The following is a 14,739-nucleotide window of genomic DNA, read 5'->3' on the forward strand; positions in this document are numbered from 1 at the left end:
GATCAGTCCATGCTGGGGCCCTCTTTCTATTCTGAGATTGCACGGCCATCACTGCTGGAGAGCTCTGCATCATTGCCAGTGCTGCTGAGCTCGCCACAATGTCCAGACAGGAAATGAGATTCAAACTGGCCAGACAGGAAAAGGAATTCAAATTCAAATTTTCCCGGGGCTTTTCCTGTGTGGCTGTTCAGAGCATCCGAGCTCGTACTGCTGTCCAGAGCGTCAACAGAGTGGTGCACTGTGGGATAGCTCCCGGAGCTATTAGCGTCGATTTCCATCCACACCTAGCCTAATTCGACATGGCCATGTCGAATTTAGCGCTACTCCCCTCGTCGGGGAGGAGTACAGAAGTCGAATTAAAGAGACCTCTATATCGAACTAAATACCTTCGCGGTGTGGACGGGTGCAGGGTTAATTCGATGTAACGGCGCTAACTTCGACATAAACGCCTAGTGTAGACCAGGCCTTAGGGACAATAACTGTTGCTCAGCAATGTTTTCACTATAGCCATTCATTTCAGAAATGTAGCAGTTTTCCTTTGGAATCAGCACTCTAAATGGAGATTATTAAGCACTCGTGATGGGCATAGAACAAAGGCACATTTGCAGACAATGCATGCCCAAGAAGTTTACAGTTTAAAATGCAGACACTGATAAGGCAAGACTCACTGGGAGACCCAGAAGAGAAAGTGGTTAGAGCATTACATATATTTTCTAATAAAACTTTCTTTTCCTTCTTACACTCTTCCTTAAAAATCATGGGATGGAGAGCTCAGTTAATGGCTTGTGGGCCTGGTGTCAGAGTCCTCAGAAATTATTTGAATTAGGAGATTAAGGGGCCAAATGCATTGAGATTGCAAGGTCATTTAGCAGTGGTGCCCAACCTTTCTACACGAGAGGTCCACATAACCCTAAGCACAACCTTATGTGGATCAAACAGATTCTACATATTTTCGTAAGATTTACAGTCACCTGTATTAATTTATATTTTAAGTTCAGCCTGTTTTGTATATATTTAGACAGGTTGTTTCTATGTACAGTGTTGTCTATTTAAAAAACAAAGAAATCAGTGAATAAAATGTGTATCAGGATGACAGTAAACAGTAAAGAACAAATAACCGTCTCCGTAATCACAAACAAAGAGTGCACTTTCTGAGTTAGTGAGAAGTCTAAGGTGGTTTCTCAGCAACCAGTTTGTTGAAATTTGGCTCAAAGTCAGAGACGCTCATCTGAAATACAGCATGCAGGTGGTCATCTGTTAGAAGGTACCGCAGCTTAGACTTATTCTGCTTCATAACTGAGAAAATTTGTTCGCAGATGTATGTGCTGTCAAAAATTGTACACATTCATCTAGCAAATTTGCGCAGATTTTGGAAACGATTATTGGGCAGCAGTGAGGAAAACTCCACCAGTTTCTTTTTGTGAAATATGTCTTTTAAATAGGAGTTAAATTGAAGTTCAGTCAATTCCATTTGCAGAGAGACAAGGACATTATCCACGTTAGAAACAAAACAGTTTTCAAACAGATGGATGTCAATTGCATATGACTTGAATTTGGAAAATCTGACTTCAAAATTCTCATCCAAGAGCTCTAGTAATTTTACCATTTGGGCACATGGAACCGGAACACTGACATTTTCATCCTGAGTTCTTCACAAGAAGGAAAGTGAGATAGTGTTCCCCTCTCTGAGTGTTGTCACAAGAGTTTCAGTTTTGCGTGAAAGGCTTTCACATCTGAGTATAACTGGGAAACAAGCTTTTCTTTACCTTGCAACTTCAATCTGAGATAGGTCAAATGGTGTGTTAAATCTGTTAGAATTGCCAAATCCCTACAACCACATTGGATCTGAGTGTTTAGGTACATTTTTAGACTTTTCATTCATGAACATATTGATTTAATTCTGCAAGGCGAAGAAATGTTTGAGCACATTTCCATGACTAAGCCAACATACCTCATTATTCTGAATCAATTTCCTTCAGGAATGCTTGAAAAGAGTGGTGATTCAACCTATGTGCCCTGATCAAGTTGACAGTGGCCACCACAGTTTTCATTACATTTTCCAAGTTTAGAACTTTCCTTCACAGAGCAGGTTGGTGATTAATACCATGCAACGCCATTGGCCTTTCAGCATTGCACAAATCAATCTCCTTATGCACCAGCCCAGTCAGTCCAGTCTTGTGGTCTACCATGTTGATTCCAAGACAGACCGAGTTCCCTAATAGTGTTGGCAAATCTCCAAAACAAGTCTTCACCTGTAGTTTTCCCATGAAGCGTCTGGAGTGTTGCAAGCTCCTCAGTGATTTGAAATGCCTCGTCTATTCCATGAATGAAAATTAGCAGCTAAGCACGGTCAGTAATGTCATTGCTTTCATGCAAAGCCACTGAAAAAAAATCTCAAAATCGCAGAGCTGTTCTTTTAAATCTGCACCAATATCATCTTCTTCAAGTAATGATCTGGCGAGACGGACTTACTGCTTCCATAAGTTCCCTTTTGTCAGGACACATTTCCTCCATAACCACATTCATACACTTTTTTATGAACTCCCGGTCAGAAAAAGATTTACACTTAGTAAATACGTAACTGTAGCTTGCCTTCACTGCTGCTGCATTTTCTTCTTAGCATTTGCTGTAAACTTCCAACTTCTTTTTTCTCCAAAGACGTGATCTTTGCAGTTCAGTGTGCACCTTTGTAGTCATCATACTTTCCCTGTGTTTCATGTCGTAGTGTCTCTTGACGTTATATTCCTTCCATACCGCAGCTGCTTCTTTACAAATCAGACCTATTGATTTGTCTTGATGGGGCACAAAAAAGAATTGATTGGTCCACTTACCGTGAAAAAAACAACATTCAATGTCCATGTTCTGTTTTTTGTTGGAGGCATTTTCGCATCGCCCATCAAACGTATTGCATCTGGGACAGGCTATAGCTAGTATGCTCATGTCCAAAGGCGTCTTCCTGAATTTTTATAGCAACAATCGCTAAGGAAGTATTGGTCTGGTTGCCCTATATCTGAGCTGCGAACAGAGTTATTATTTACAGGTTTGCGCTTATATGAAACGTGACACTTTTTTTTAATTAAACCCATTCTTTATCACATTTTCTGATACTTCCTTGTGTAAACTACAATGATGTAAACATGACAACAAAAAGCTAATGAATCGACGGCTAGTATATTGTAGTGAAGCAAGCTGTGGGCCTTATTAAATGCTCTGGTGGGCTGTATACGGCCCACAAGCTGTAGGTTGGGCACCCCTGAAATAGTGCACAAGAAACAAAATTGTAGAAGGCATGAATTCCGTTCAGCCCCAGTTTTCCATTTTTAACCTTACTTTATTCACGACGTAAGTAGTTCCAATGACGAGAATAGGACTCAAGTAAGGCAAGGATGATTTGATCCATAATGGACCACATAGATACCGGGATGTCTTCCTTTCTGAATGTTTGCACTAACATATGGAAGAAATGTAGCTGTCATATAGCATTTTTCATCAGTAGATCTCAAAACAATTTGCAAAATAGGTACGTATAACTGTCCCCATTTTAAAGACACATGAACTGATGCATAGAGAGGCGAAGGGACTTACCCAAAAGCCAATAGCGAAGCCAGGAATAGAACTCAGGTCTCCTGAGTGCCAATTCAGTGCTTTATCCAGTAGGCCACATTACACCATAAAACATTAGGAACTCTAAACAAGCATCGAGTTGGTTAGTCCTTCAAAGTGACACCTGCTGGTGTGGCCTTGCTAGAAAGAAAAGACACACTCATTCTTAAGCAGCGTCCTTAAACTTTGTGTTCGAGGCGTGTTTAAAAATATTACTAAGGAAAGGAGATTGCAGTGTAGCTATAAAATTCTGCTTACTTTGTATAAAACAGATTAGCACATTCTAATAACACTAGCTATCAAAATTGCATTTACAGTACTGGTGAGTTTAGTCCCAGGGACTGCAGTGGTGTTCTTTAATAGGCAGCACTATGCTCACTAGTATAGTAGTTCAGGCCCCTACACGACACTGCTGGTTTTTGTTGCAAATAGAATATTCAAAAAAATCAAAAATGATTTTTTTTATTCCAAACAGTACGTAGGCAATAATCTGAGCATGAGCTATTGTGATCTCCAGAGTCCTGGTAACGCCTTACGCTGTGCTGTATAGATTCACTTTGTGCACCATACTTGTTACAAACTGTATCCTGAACTATTTTACATGTGTAACTAATGAAGGTATGAAGAGAGATCAGTAACAGCAGAGGAAGAGAGAGATTGAGGTATAGGCAAAGGAGGAAACTTTTTTCTTTTTTTTTTTTTAAATATGAAATGTAAGGCAAGATGGACGGTTGATGTGAGTTGAAGAGATATAGGAAGGTGGTGACAGGAGCTGCAGAGAATGAAGCTATTGCACTAACAGCGGAGAGATTGTTTGAAGGGGCAAAGAAGAAGGTAGTGCTTAATGAGTAGAGGGAAGGAGCAGAAAGAAGAAAAGACAAATAAGGGCCACGAGGTTTCCTGGAATAAATCCATGGAGGTTTTTTAAAACCAGGACAGCCATTTTTAATGGGTTTTGGAAATGAATAGGGGACCCAATGTTTGAAAAAGTCTGGTTGTACTGTTCCTTGTGTGTGACATTCTCTCTGAATGAGGGAGGCTGGCATATGTGATTGAATACTTAGAACGCTACTAAACAAGAGCTTGGGTTCCAACATGGTAGTGAAATCTAAGATATTCGGTAGCATTTCAGAGGGGAAAACAAAGAGGGTAGGTTGATTATAGGAGGTTGTAAGAACAAACAAAGGATTATGCAATTGGATCATTCCTGACCGCTATTACTCAGCCAGCGTGTTTACGAACACAGAGAGCCAGTCTTACGGGATCCTTCTGTGATCAGGATTTTCTTGTGTATTAAAGAGTTCATTAATCCTTGAATCTAGTGCAGCATCAGTTTTCCTTTTATAACAACATAGGAACAAACGGCAACTTGACAGAGGTCCAAGTTCTTTTGTAGTTTCTGTGTCACTGTATGGCACTGGTCCTGTAATCACAGCTATGGGAGCAGACCTGTGTGCCTGGGCAGAGCCTCATTGACTTAAGTATGGCTAACTATCAGGCACCTATGTTATACTATGTGGATGAGCACGATAGAAATACCTAAATGTAGGTCTGAGAAACTGGCCCTTTAGAATCTAATCACTGTGTTTGCAAAGTGCCATCTTGGCCCAGAGCAAGCTGAGTTTATCAAATCCTGTTCCGGAAAGTGGCTTCTAATCAAAGAAAATTGTGTGTAACAATGTGTTGCCACTTACATTGTGTCCTTGTGACCTCACCTGCATGGATGAAACTTCATGTCTATATATGATAACAGAAAGCTGATATTAAGAGACGATACCTTGTTCAATGGCGCAAAATATTTTTTTTTGGAACAGATCCTCACAAGCCTCATTCCACTTCAAGAGATGGCTCATCCCAAGTTTAGGAGAGAAATAAATCTAAAGAAGAAACTCTTGCAATGTGAGGTAATTTGGATAAATGCATTGCCAGCTTTATCACTGCTTTGATGGAAAGAGGAGTTTAATATGGTTTGTCCTTTGCCATTTAAAAAATATTTTCCCGAACTTACCCGTTATTTTCACTTTGCTTGTTATGGTGCTGCTTCTTATGGGATTTCCGTGAAGCCTCTAGTAGAATTGTAGCGAATAACACATGAGCCTGTTTGATTATGTTGCCCGTGAAGCAATACTGGATGCCTCTGTTAGTTCTGCAAACAGGAAGATATAAAGAATAAGTCCTATTGCCAAAATGATCTTGAATGGTACTACTACAGCTGTATAGTTTGAGTGAGCCTCAAAAACTTACTAAGCAGGTTTGAAAAATGTACTAAGCACCTAGTAGCTAGAGCAGTGTTTCTGCGGCCATCAGGGGCTTTTTTTGTGGCCACATCCTGCTGAGCAGTGATTTGGGGGTGGGGGGAGAGAAGACAAAATAGTGGACTCTCCCCTGGGGCTGCCAGCAGCGGTTGGGCCCTGCTCCCCTTTGGAGACAAACACAAGAGGAGCAGCCACCCAGTGAGTTCCCCACTTTCCAGGGGCAGGCTTCAGCCCTGGGGTGATGAGTGGCAGGCTCCACCGCATGGCAGTGGGCTCTGTCCCCGGGCTCACCACTCCTCCCCATCACCCCTGGCCCCTGCTGCCTCCTCCAGCCTTGGGCTGTGGCCACCCGGCGGCAGGCTTTGGCTTCGACCCTGGGCTCCACTGCCTCTTCCCCCCCATTGCCCCTAGCCCCAGCTGCCTCCCCTGACTCCACACACACACACACACACACCCACACACACCCATCGTCCCTGGTCCCCCCTCCTCCCTACCCAGGGCTGAGCAAATCTACTGTGAAAATCTGATATTTGTATGCTGGTTAATATCACTTTTCACAGCAGAGTTAGTAGCTAGCTGGGAGGCTGTGAAAAGTTATATTAATAGACAAGTATCACTTTCCACAACAGCGGACTTACTAGCTAGCAAGTCTTAAAAAAAAGAAAGAAAGAAAGAAAAGAAACCACAACAAAAGAAGGATGTGCAAAGCACCTTATTTGTGCTGCTATTCTGTTTAGGTCCAGTAAAGAACAGAGACAACTGTGCATTATTTTTACTATTGAGGCCGCAAAAAACACTATGTAAATGAATTGCAATGATTTGGACCTGTATACATGCATATTTATTTGTTTTTCCTAAAGTTAATTAAGTATTTTAGGATAAATTGTCAGAGCGGCCACCAGCAAAAGTTGCTAGCTGTACTCTGAGGCCATCAAATTTTTTTTGCGAGAACCCCATAGCTAGAGAACTAAATCACTAAGCTAGAAGTAGATAGGCAATTCCAGTACCTGCTTTTACTACTGTTTGCTGCCAAGCATGAAACTGACAGGGTTAGTGACAGTTTCACTACTGGGCACAGAGTTATGAAAGTTTCCACTCTTGTTAATTTCACTTTGCTGCCGCTCAGGAAAGCTGTGAGCAGCAACAGAGGCAATGGAGCTTTCTGGCTACAGACTCAGATGAGGTAATTGCTTTATATGCAAACCGCATTCAGATTTAAATTGCACCTCTGATCCATTGGGATGCCAAAGTGCTTCATATACTGTACACGGGAATAGCCTCTCTCACCACTAAGATGCAGCAACTATTTCACAGCACACAGTAACAGTGTACAATAATAGTGGACAGGAAGTGAAGTGTAGCCACAGTCCCTTAAGACTATAAGGAGGAAGTGAGATTAGCAGCATGTACTATTAATAAGGGCTGTCCTTTAGCAAAACACCACTGTTTTTATACCCCCTTTAAAACAAACAAACAAACAAAAACCCTGCCATGATCATTTTCAGGAGCAGAAGTGATCAGAAATACGGCTAGCATCTTCCTGTCTACAGGATAGTACAGAATACCCCTGTGTCCACAGAAGCAGTAGTACAAAAGAGAACTGATAGAGCAATATTAAAACCCCAGGTTATTTATAGCATCACAACACACATTCAGTTCCTCAAAATGTGAAGTGATAAATCCAAGAATATCCACAACACAGCAGTAATTAAAAGTCCCAAAATTATCCACATAAATGAGCTTCACCAGGTCCCTACCTGTGTTAGCCATGGATTCTGCTGTCTTTAACTCTCAACCAAGCAGACATCTCCTCCCTACAACACTTAACAAGGAGAGCAATCTTATTAACCACTGACTTATTCTTCCCAAAGATTTTTCTTTTTCCGTAGTGGCAGCTCGCCTCTTCCATAATCCTTTACTTTCCACATAGATTTAATGTAAAGGTAAGGGCAAACTTTTGCATATGAGTGGGGTTTTGGCTTGGCATGTTTATCTTGGCAAAGGAAGGGTTTCAGACCCATTCATCTAGTTAGCTTAAGGATATTTCCAGATCCTCAGTCACTGAAGAGAGTGATAACACATCCTCTTTTTTGCTTTGTAATTATTATAGTCAAAGCAGATGCCCCATGAGTAGATTTCACTTAGTCCTGCAGCAGGTCAGATGGCTCCCTAGAGCACTAGCTATTTAGTTTACATGCACACCTCTGACTACTGACTGATATTTTCAACTGTGCTTTGCCTGCTAGTCTGTAATCTGTAACCTTAGATTTCCACCTTTAGCCTCTTTCTCAATTCTTGTCATTCTGGACTCTGGCCAACACCAAGAGTGGCACAATCAGTTTCACAACGGTGTGTCTTTTAAACTGAACGGCTGCCACTATTAAAATGATCTGTGCTACCATAAAATAAGCAGCCTTAAGCATTAGCCATGCCCCAACAAGTTAAATCTTTAAAAAAATGGTAGATGAATGCTCTTGCTGTTGCTGTTTTTGCACCGAATACAGTGACATCTTGTGGCAAATTAGGTTAAAGTATTATTTTGTTTTCTCCAGGTCTACCCTGACTCCAGATGCCTTTGAGTGTGGCCGTCTAAATTCAGTCTGGGTTACTTCTTGTGCCCCACTTTCATCTCTATATTTTATCCTTCCAATTTGGTATCAGACACAGATTACAAGAGGATGTAAAACAGACCTAGCCACAGTCCCTGTGGTTTTATTTCTGTAACCTTTCCCAGACTAAGCCCATTGTCTGTTACTGCCCTTTATTTGCAATCTTTCAACCACTTTTCAATTCACAGAAGTCTTAAATTCAAACAGTGGTTTTCAAACTTTTTTTCTGGGGACCCAGTTGAAGAAAATTGTTAATGCCTGCAACCCAACAGAGCTGGGGCACAGGGATTTGGGGTGCGGGGGGGGCTGTGGACTGGGGCACAGGGATTTGGGGTGCAGGCTGCAGGGAATGAGGGATTCAGGGTGAGGGAGGGGGCTCTGGGCTGGGGCAGGGGGTTGAGGTGCGGGAGGGGGTCAGGGCTCTGGGATGGGGCCGAGAATGAGGATTTAGGGTGCAGGAAGGGGCTTCGGGTTGGGGGGGCCTCAGGGCTGGGGCAGGGGATTGAGGCACGGACTTACCTCTGGTGGCTCCCGGTCAGCGGAGCAGCCAGGGTGCTAAGGCAGGCTTCCCGCCTCTCCTGGCACCGTAGACCGCACTGTGCCCCAGAAGCAGCTGCAGCAGGTCCGGCTCCTAGGCCGAAGCATGCAAGTGGCTCCGCGTGTGTCTCACCCACAGGCGGCACCCCCCCCCCCCCAGCTCCCATTGGCCAGTTCCCAGCCAATGGGAATGTGGAGCTGGTGCTCGGGGCAGGGGCAACGCATGGAGCCCTGTTGTCCCCCTGCCTGGAGGCTGGACCCACTGCTGGCCGCTTCTGGGGCGCAGTGCTGTGTCGGAACGGGTAGGCAACTAGCCTGCCTTAGGTGGGCAGCACCACCGACGGGACTTTTAATGTCCTAGTCAGTAGAGCTGACCAGAGCCGCTAAGGTCCCTGGGTGCTGAGCAAGGCGACCCAGTGCCTTACATGCCGCGATCCAGTCCTGGGTCATGACCCGAACTTTGAAAAACGCTGGGTTAGGAAAGGAAGATTTTGTGAGTCAATGTATCAAATGCTTTACTGAAGTCCAAATGTATTATAATCAGTGTGTTATCCCAATTGACCAAAGAAGTGATGTTGCTGTGGAGTTCATTGACTGACATAATTTAAATGGTATAAGTTTTGGTGGGATAGGAAGAAATCAAGAACATTTTGTATCATAGGGCTGCATCAAAGTTCTGACACTATTTTCAATTCTCCCTCACTCTCATTCGCAGACCCTACCAAGATGAGATTGGGTCCCTGATGAGATGAGATTTGGCAAGAACCCAGATGTAGGGATGAAAAGGAACACCGCAATGTGCCTATGGAAACCTGTACCACAGAGCAAGCCTTTTCCATGCGATCGGTACAAACATGCCTGCAGCATCTGCAGAGGATTTGTTTATCTTTACGGGGGTCGGTGCAACAGCAGCCTAAGTGACTTCTGGCGGTACAATATAGGTAAGCCTGTCCCTCCACTGTATGACTGGATGCAGTCACACATGGATCCTTGTGAAATCGGAGCCACTCCATGGCATAAGAAGTCTCTAGGCCACCGGCTCCCAAACTTTAATGGTTCATCTGCTACCTTCTTAAATTGTAAAGTGAATAGATGGAATATCAAGTTCACATTCCACAGTTTGGGAATGGCAGGATTTGCCATTTTGATCCATCGAAGCTGGTATTCTGCTTCTTGCAAGTGCCAGCGCTGAATGGTTGTGGCGTAGGTGAAAAGCCCATAATGCACCTAGATAATTATGCAATGCGGTGCACATATGTTCCTGTTGTCATTACACACCGAAGCATGGGATTTGTTTTCCCTGAGTTATTTTAAGCCAAAAATAATGCTTTCCTTAAAATACTCTGATTCAAGTTACATATTAAAAATACAGACAATGACTACAATATTTTAGTACAGAAACAGCTGGATATTGTAAGGCTGAATTATCAAATTTGCAACTTCCATTACAAAGAAATAAAAACAAACACTTTTTTTTATGAAGTTCATTTAACACCTCAGTGTTTTGGGCTCCCCATTCTGGCCCAGATAGTATCAGTTAACTAGCATGAATCCCAATGTTATGCTGAAATTGATGCTTGTGGGGTACCAAGGCTTTGTTGTACAATATATAAAAAATATATTGGCTTTGTACAATATATAAAAAACAGTAACAATTTTAACTCTGTTCAAACCAAGAGAGAGAGAAGATTGCCAAATAGAAAAGTACAAACCTATTTTGTGGGAGGAATTAATTCAACCTTCCATGCTAATAGAAAAAAAAAATGGAGAATGATCAATCCAGTTAAAGTTGTTTACATTTTTACCTTCCCACACCAGTCAAGGGGAAAAATGTGTTTGATCCCAATATCAATCTTGGCTCATTTTGGAAGTGCAGGCAGAACCAAAGATGCCTCCTTCAAAGCATCTCATTTTCACCCTACTGCTGACTTCCACGTGGTTTGTGTGTATCCATTTTAGCTCCCCTTTTGTTTCCTAGCAAGCAACAAATGGGAAAAACTGGATTGTTCAGAAGATGGCCCAGAAGAACTGGAAGAACATTCAATGGTGGCTTATCAGGTAAGTTTAAATTAGTCCTGCTCCTAATAGATGTTTTTCTTTGGTGCTGTGGCACAAACTGTTGAGGAGTGTTGCTGTGCCCTGTGAAATAGTTGTCACCTTCCCCCACAGATGTGGTTGCATTTCAGTGGTGATATCTGTATGTCATTTGTAAAATGTTTTGATAAAGGAGATAAATAAGAATTACTATATTATCACTAACTGTATCACTGGATGATTTTTTTTGCTATCCTTATACAGCACTCAAATAATAAAAAAAATTGCTTAGTCGCACTCCTGTTCACTGGTGGCTGTGCATTTTGGGGTTCTTTATTTGGTGATGGGGGCTTTGTCCTTTTAAAATTATTTTTAGATTTTTGTACTGCACTTGGCCGCCTCTGGGTGATACACGAATATCATTGTGCTTGCAGGGCATCCTCTATATTTTCGGTGGGATGTTGGATTCTGCTTTTACACAGGCGAAGATCCCTCTCTGGATGTATGACATTGGTATGGAACAAGATAACCAGTTTTCTTCCAAGAGGCAACAAAACAGGCTTGCTCAAATATACAGTAATTCCACAGAGGGTAATAAATAGTAAGGGCCCAGTTGTGTTCTCTGATGTACGTGTACGTACACATGCTCACATTTCCCTTTGGCTTCATTGGGAGTTTTACACACAAAACCACAGATAGAATTTTGTCTTAAAAATTAGGCTGTGAAACTGCCAAACAATCAATTTTCCTTTCCACTGGGAAATATTTTGTAGCAACATTTCTGTACTCCAGGTTTTCAGCGTTTTCATTAGACTCCTGACTTTTAGAATTTTATAAGCTGATCTTTAAAAAGTTCTTTAGCAGTGAAATAGCAGGCTTAGAGATGAGGGGATTTTTTTTTTCTCAGTTACGTCCAATGGTAAAGAAAACACAAGTTTTTGTCTATTATGGGAGAAAAATAGTAACATATTTTGCATTCTGAGAAACACTTAGAAGGGCTGGCACCAGGGCCTTGTCTACACTACGGGGGTAAGTCGACCTAAGTTACGCAACTCCACCTACGTGAATAACGTAGCTGGAGTCGATATAGCTTAGGTCAGCTTATGGTGGTGTCTACACTGCGCTGTGTCGACGGGAGACGCTCTTCCGTCAACTTACCTTATGCTTCTCGTTCCGGTGGAGTACTGGAGTCGGCGGGAGAGTGATCTGTGGTCGATTTAGCGGGTATTCACTAGACCTGCTAAATCAACCCCCGGTGCATCGATTGCAGCAGCGTCGAACCCCGGTAAGTGTAGACATGCCCTAAAAAGGTCAAATAAAGTAGAAAACTACTTGAGATGAAGAAAAGGGAAAAATGAAAACTGCATTTCTGAAAATTTTCTGAAGGACCAAATTTTTGTTTGTATTATCAGTGATTTAGCTCTAATAAAGGCAATGGGACATTAATATTATAGCCAATAATATTTTACATATTTTCCCTGGGAAATATTACAGTATTTAATTGTATATGCTGTTAAATAATTTACTATTAATAGTTCAATGTAACATTACATAAGCGTAGTATATATATTTTCCCACGAGGGGCAGTATGGCTAGTGGCTAGAGGCGAAAACTGGGAGTGAAGCCCCCTTGCTACTACTCTCTTCTGATTTCACTATGTGATCTTAGGCAAGTTCTTGCCTATCTCTGCCTCAGTTTCCCATCATGAAAAGTAGAAATACTCACTCACCTACCTGAATTAATGAATGTTGAGATCCTCGGATGAAAACGCCTATCAAAGTGTAAAGCATCACATGAAATAGGCTTCCCTGCGTCATAGTACTAAATTGCCCATCAGTAAAAATTGGACTCTATAGAGTATCAGTTAAAGATTGACTTTTTTTAAATTCCCCTTATTAAAAATATTCACTACCAAGATCTCAAGGTAAATGGAACTTTTGAACATCTAGACTACATTACGATGTTACAAAAGAAGAGCATTCCCCAACAGAAAACACAAACTTTTAATGAATAACATACAGAATAGTGATGGTGATATTTACATTGAGAAACCTTGGTATAGGAAGTAGGGTGACCAGACAGCAAATGTGAAAAATTGGGACCCGGGGGGGGGGGGGGGGGGGGAGGAGGTAATAGGAGCCTATACAAGAAAAAGACCCAAAAATTGGGACCGTCCCTATAAAATTGGGACATCTGGTCACCCAAGTAGGAAGTCTATAATACAATCTAATATTTTCTTAGCTCAGAGTATGAAAAGACAACTAAGATAAAGGCGATTACAATATGCCCTTTGGTAGCTCACGATACTGCTATGTTAGTGTTATGTGTTTCATCCTTGCTATATGGTAAATACACCAGGATGCCACTTTTAAATTGCTATTCAGATTTTTTTTTTTTAAGAAACAGTGTCCTCTTGTGTTCTTAGATATAAACTACACTTTGTTAAAATCCTTTTAGATTCAGCGAGATGGACTGAGTGCAGGCACACAGCAGTGGAGATTGAGGTAAGGGGAGCCAGGGAATGCGTGAATCAAATGCATGTTGATTGCTTTAAAATGGGTTCCCCAAAACAGTTCCAGACTAGACTCCTCAGGGATATGTTGCTGTAAAGTACACTGCTTTCTTTCCCTTCAATTTTAATAGCTGAGGTTTCCCCCTTCTGAAAAACTGGGATACTACCTACCTTTGCAAAACACTTTGATCCTAGGATGTAAATGCTGAATGTTATTAACTCTACTGTTCTTTTAAAACACTTCAATCAAGAGGGCCAATATTAAGCCTGGGTTGCCACTTTACAAGAGGCTTATTCTCTTAAAACCAGGATTGTTTAAAAATATTGACGATATTCATAAACCTCAGTTTGATGTGCACTGTTTTCACAAAAATCTAGCAATTTTTTCATTTCTTCAGTCTAAATTAGAGACTTATTTGGATGAAAGTGAATCAGTACACACAAAAACAAAAAGCCCACTCCTGTTTTTGAATAAAAACCTCAAAATGTAAATGTTGACTTTTTGTTCGGCTATGGGATCAGTTTTCACATCAGCACATCTGAAGATTTGAACTTTCATGTTTCTGTACAAAAATTCATATTTCATACAATTCGGAAAATGGAATCACCCAAATCAAAATGGCTACGATTTTCACCCAGATATCACTAGATTTTCTTTTCTTAATCGGGGGCAGAAAGTGGTACTGAGATAAACCTACATAAATCCAGGATGTCTATATGTCAAAGTTTGTTAAAGTGATTTTTCATTTCATTACTAAAATGTTTTCAGAGCACTGCTCCAGCTAACAGAAAGGGCCACAGCGCAGTAGTGTACAATTCCAGCATGTACATCTATGGGGGATACTTCGACATCAAAGGGATTTCACAAGAGTTTTGGGCTTTGTGTTTTGGTAAGTTAAAGCTTCTCTTAGGATCTGATCCAACGCCCAGTAAAGTTAATGGAAAGCCTCCATCATGACTTCAGTGGGATGTGGATCGGCCTCTTAAGAAACCCTTTATCAACAGGGATGGTATAGAAACCTGTATAAATCCTCAGATTTTGCTATGGTGGGCAGAATTTAATCCTTCATTTTAAAAAGTTTTTTTCCCCTCACACTCTGATTGCAGAGAAAACCCATTTTAGGCTGGAATTAATGCTAGCAGGGCAACGTAGTTCTGAAGGAGTCTGCCTGTTCTGCACTAGTCCTTT

At 41.6% G+C, this 14,739-nt stretch overlaps 2 protein-coding genes across 4 annotated transcripts in view; one reads left to right on the forward strand and one right to left on the reverse strand.

Moving 5' to 3' along the window:
* LOC128845079 (uncharacterized) overlaps positions 1-14,739 on the forward strand; it is a 79,694-nt gene that overhangs the window by 60,109 nt on the left and 4,846 nt on the right. For both annotated transcript variants that reach the window (XM_054043296.1, XM_054043295.1), the window contains 6 exons: positions 5,418-5,507; positions 9,720-9,945; positions 10,983-11,062; positions 11,473-11,551; positions 13,496-13,542; positions 14,320-14,440. In XM_054043296.1, coding sequence (XP_053899271.1) covers positions 9,753-9,945; positions 10,983-11,062; positions 11,473-11,551; positions 13,496-13,542; positions 14,320-14,440 — 520 coding nt within the window. In that variant the 5' untranslated portion in view covers positions 5,418-5,507; positions 9,720-9,752. The remainder of the gene's footprint in view (positions 1-5,417; positions 5,508-9,719; positions 9,946-10,982; positions 11,063-11,472; positions 11,552-13,495; positions 13,543-14,319; positions 14,441-14,739) is intronic.
* EPB41L5 (erythrocyte membrane protein band 4.1 like 5) overlaps positions 1-14,739 on the reverse strand; it is a 115,065-nt gene that overhangs the window by 2,107 nt on the left and 98,219 nt on the right. For both annotated transcript variants that reach the window (XR_008446614.1, XR_008446615.1), the window contains exons 27-29: positions 12,197-12,340; positions 5,612-5,749; positions 3,586-3,744 (exon numbers count right to left, since the gene is read on the reverse strand). The gene's annotated coding sequence lies outside the window, so the exon portion shown is untranslated. The remainder of the gene's footprint in view (positions 1-3,585; positions 3,745-5,611; positions 5,750-12,196; positions 12,341-14,739) is intronic.

The sequence above is a fragment of the Malaclemys terrapin genome, chromosome 11 (genome assembly GCF_027887155.1).
Source record: "Malaclemys terrapin pileata isolate rMalTer1 chromosome 11, rMalTer1.hap1, whole genome shotgun sequence".
Lineage (NCBI taxonomy): Eukaryota > Metazoa > Chordata > Testudines > Emydidae > Malaclemys > Malaclemys terrapin.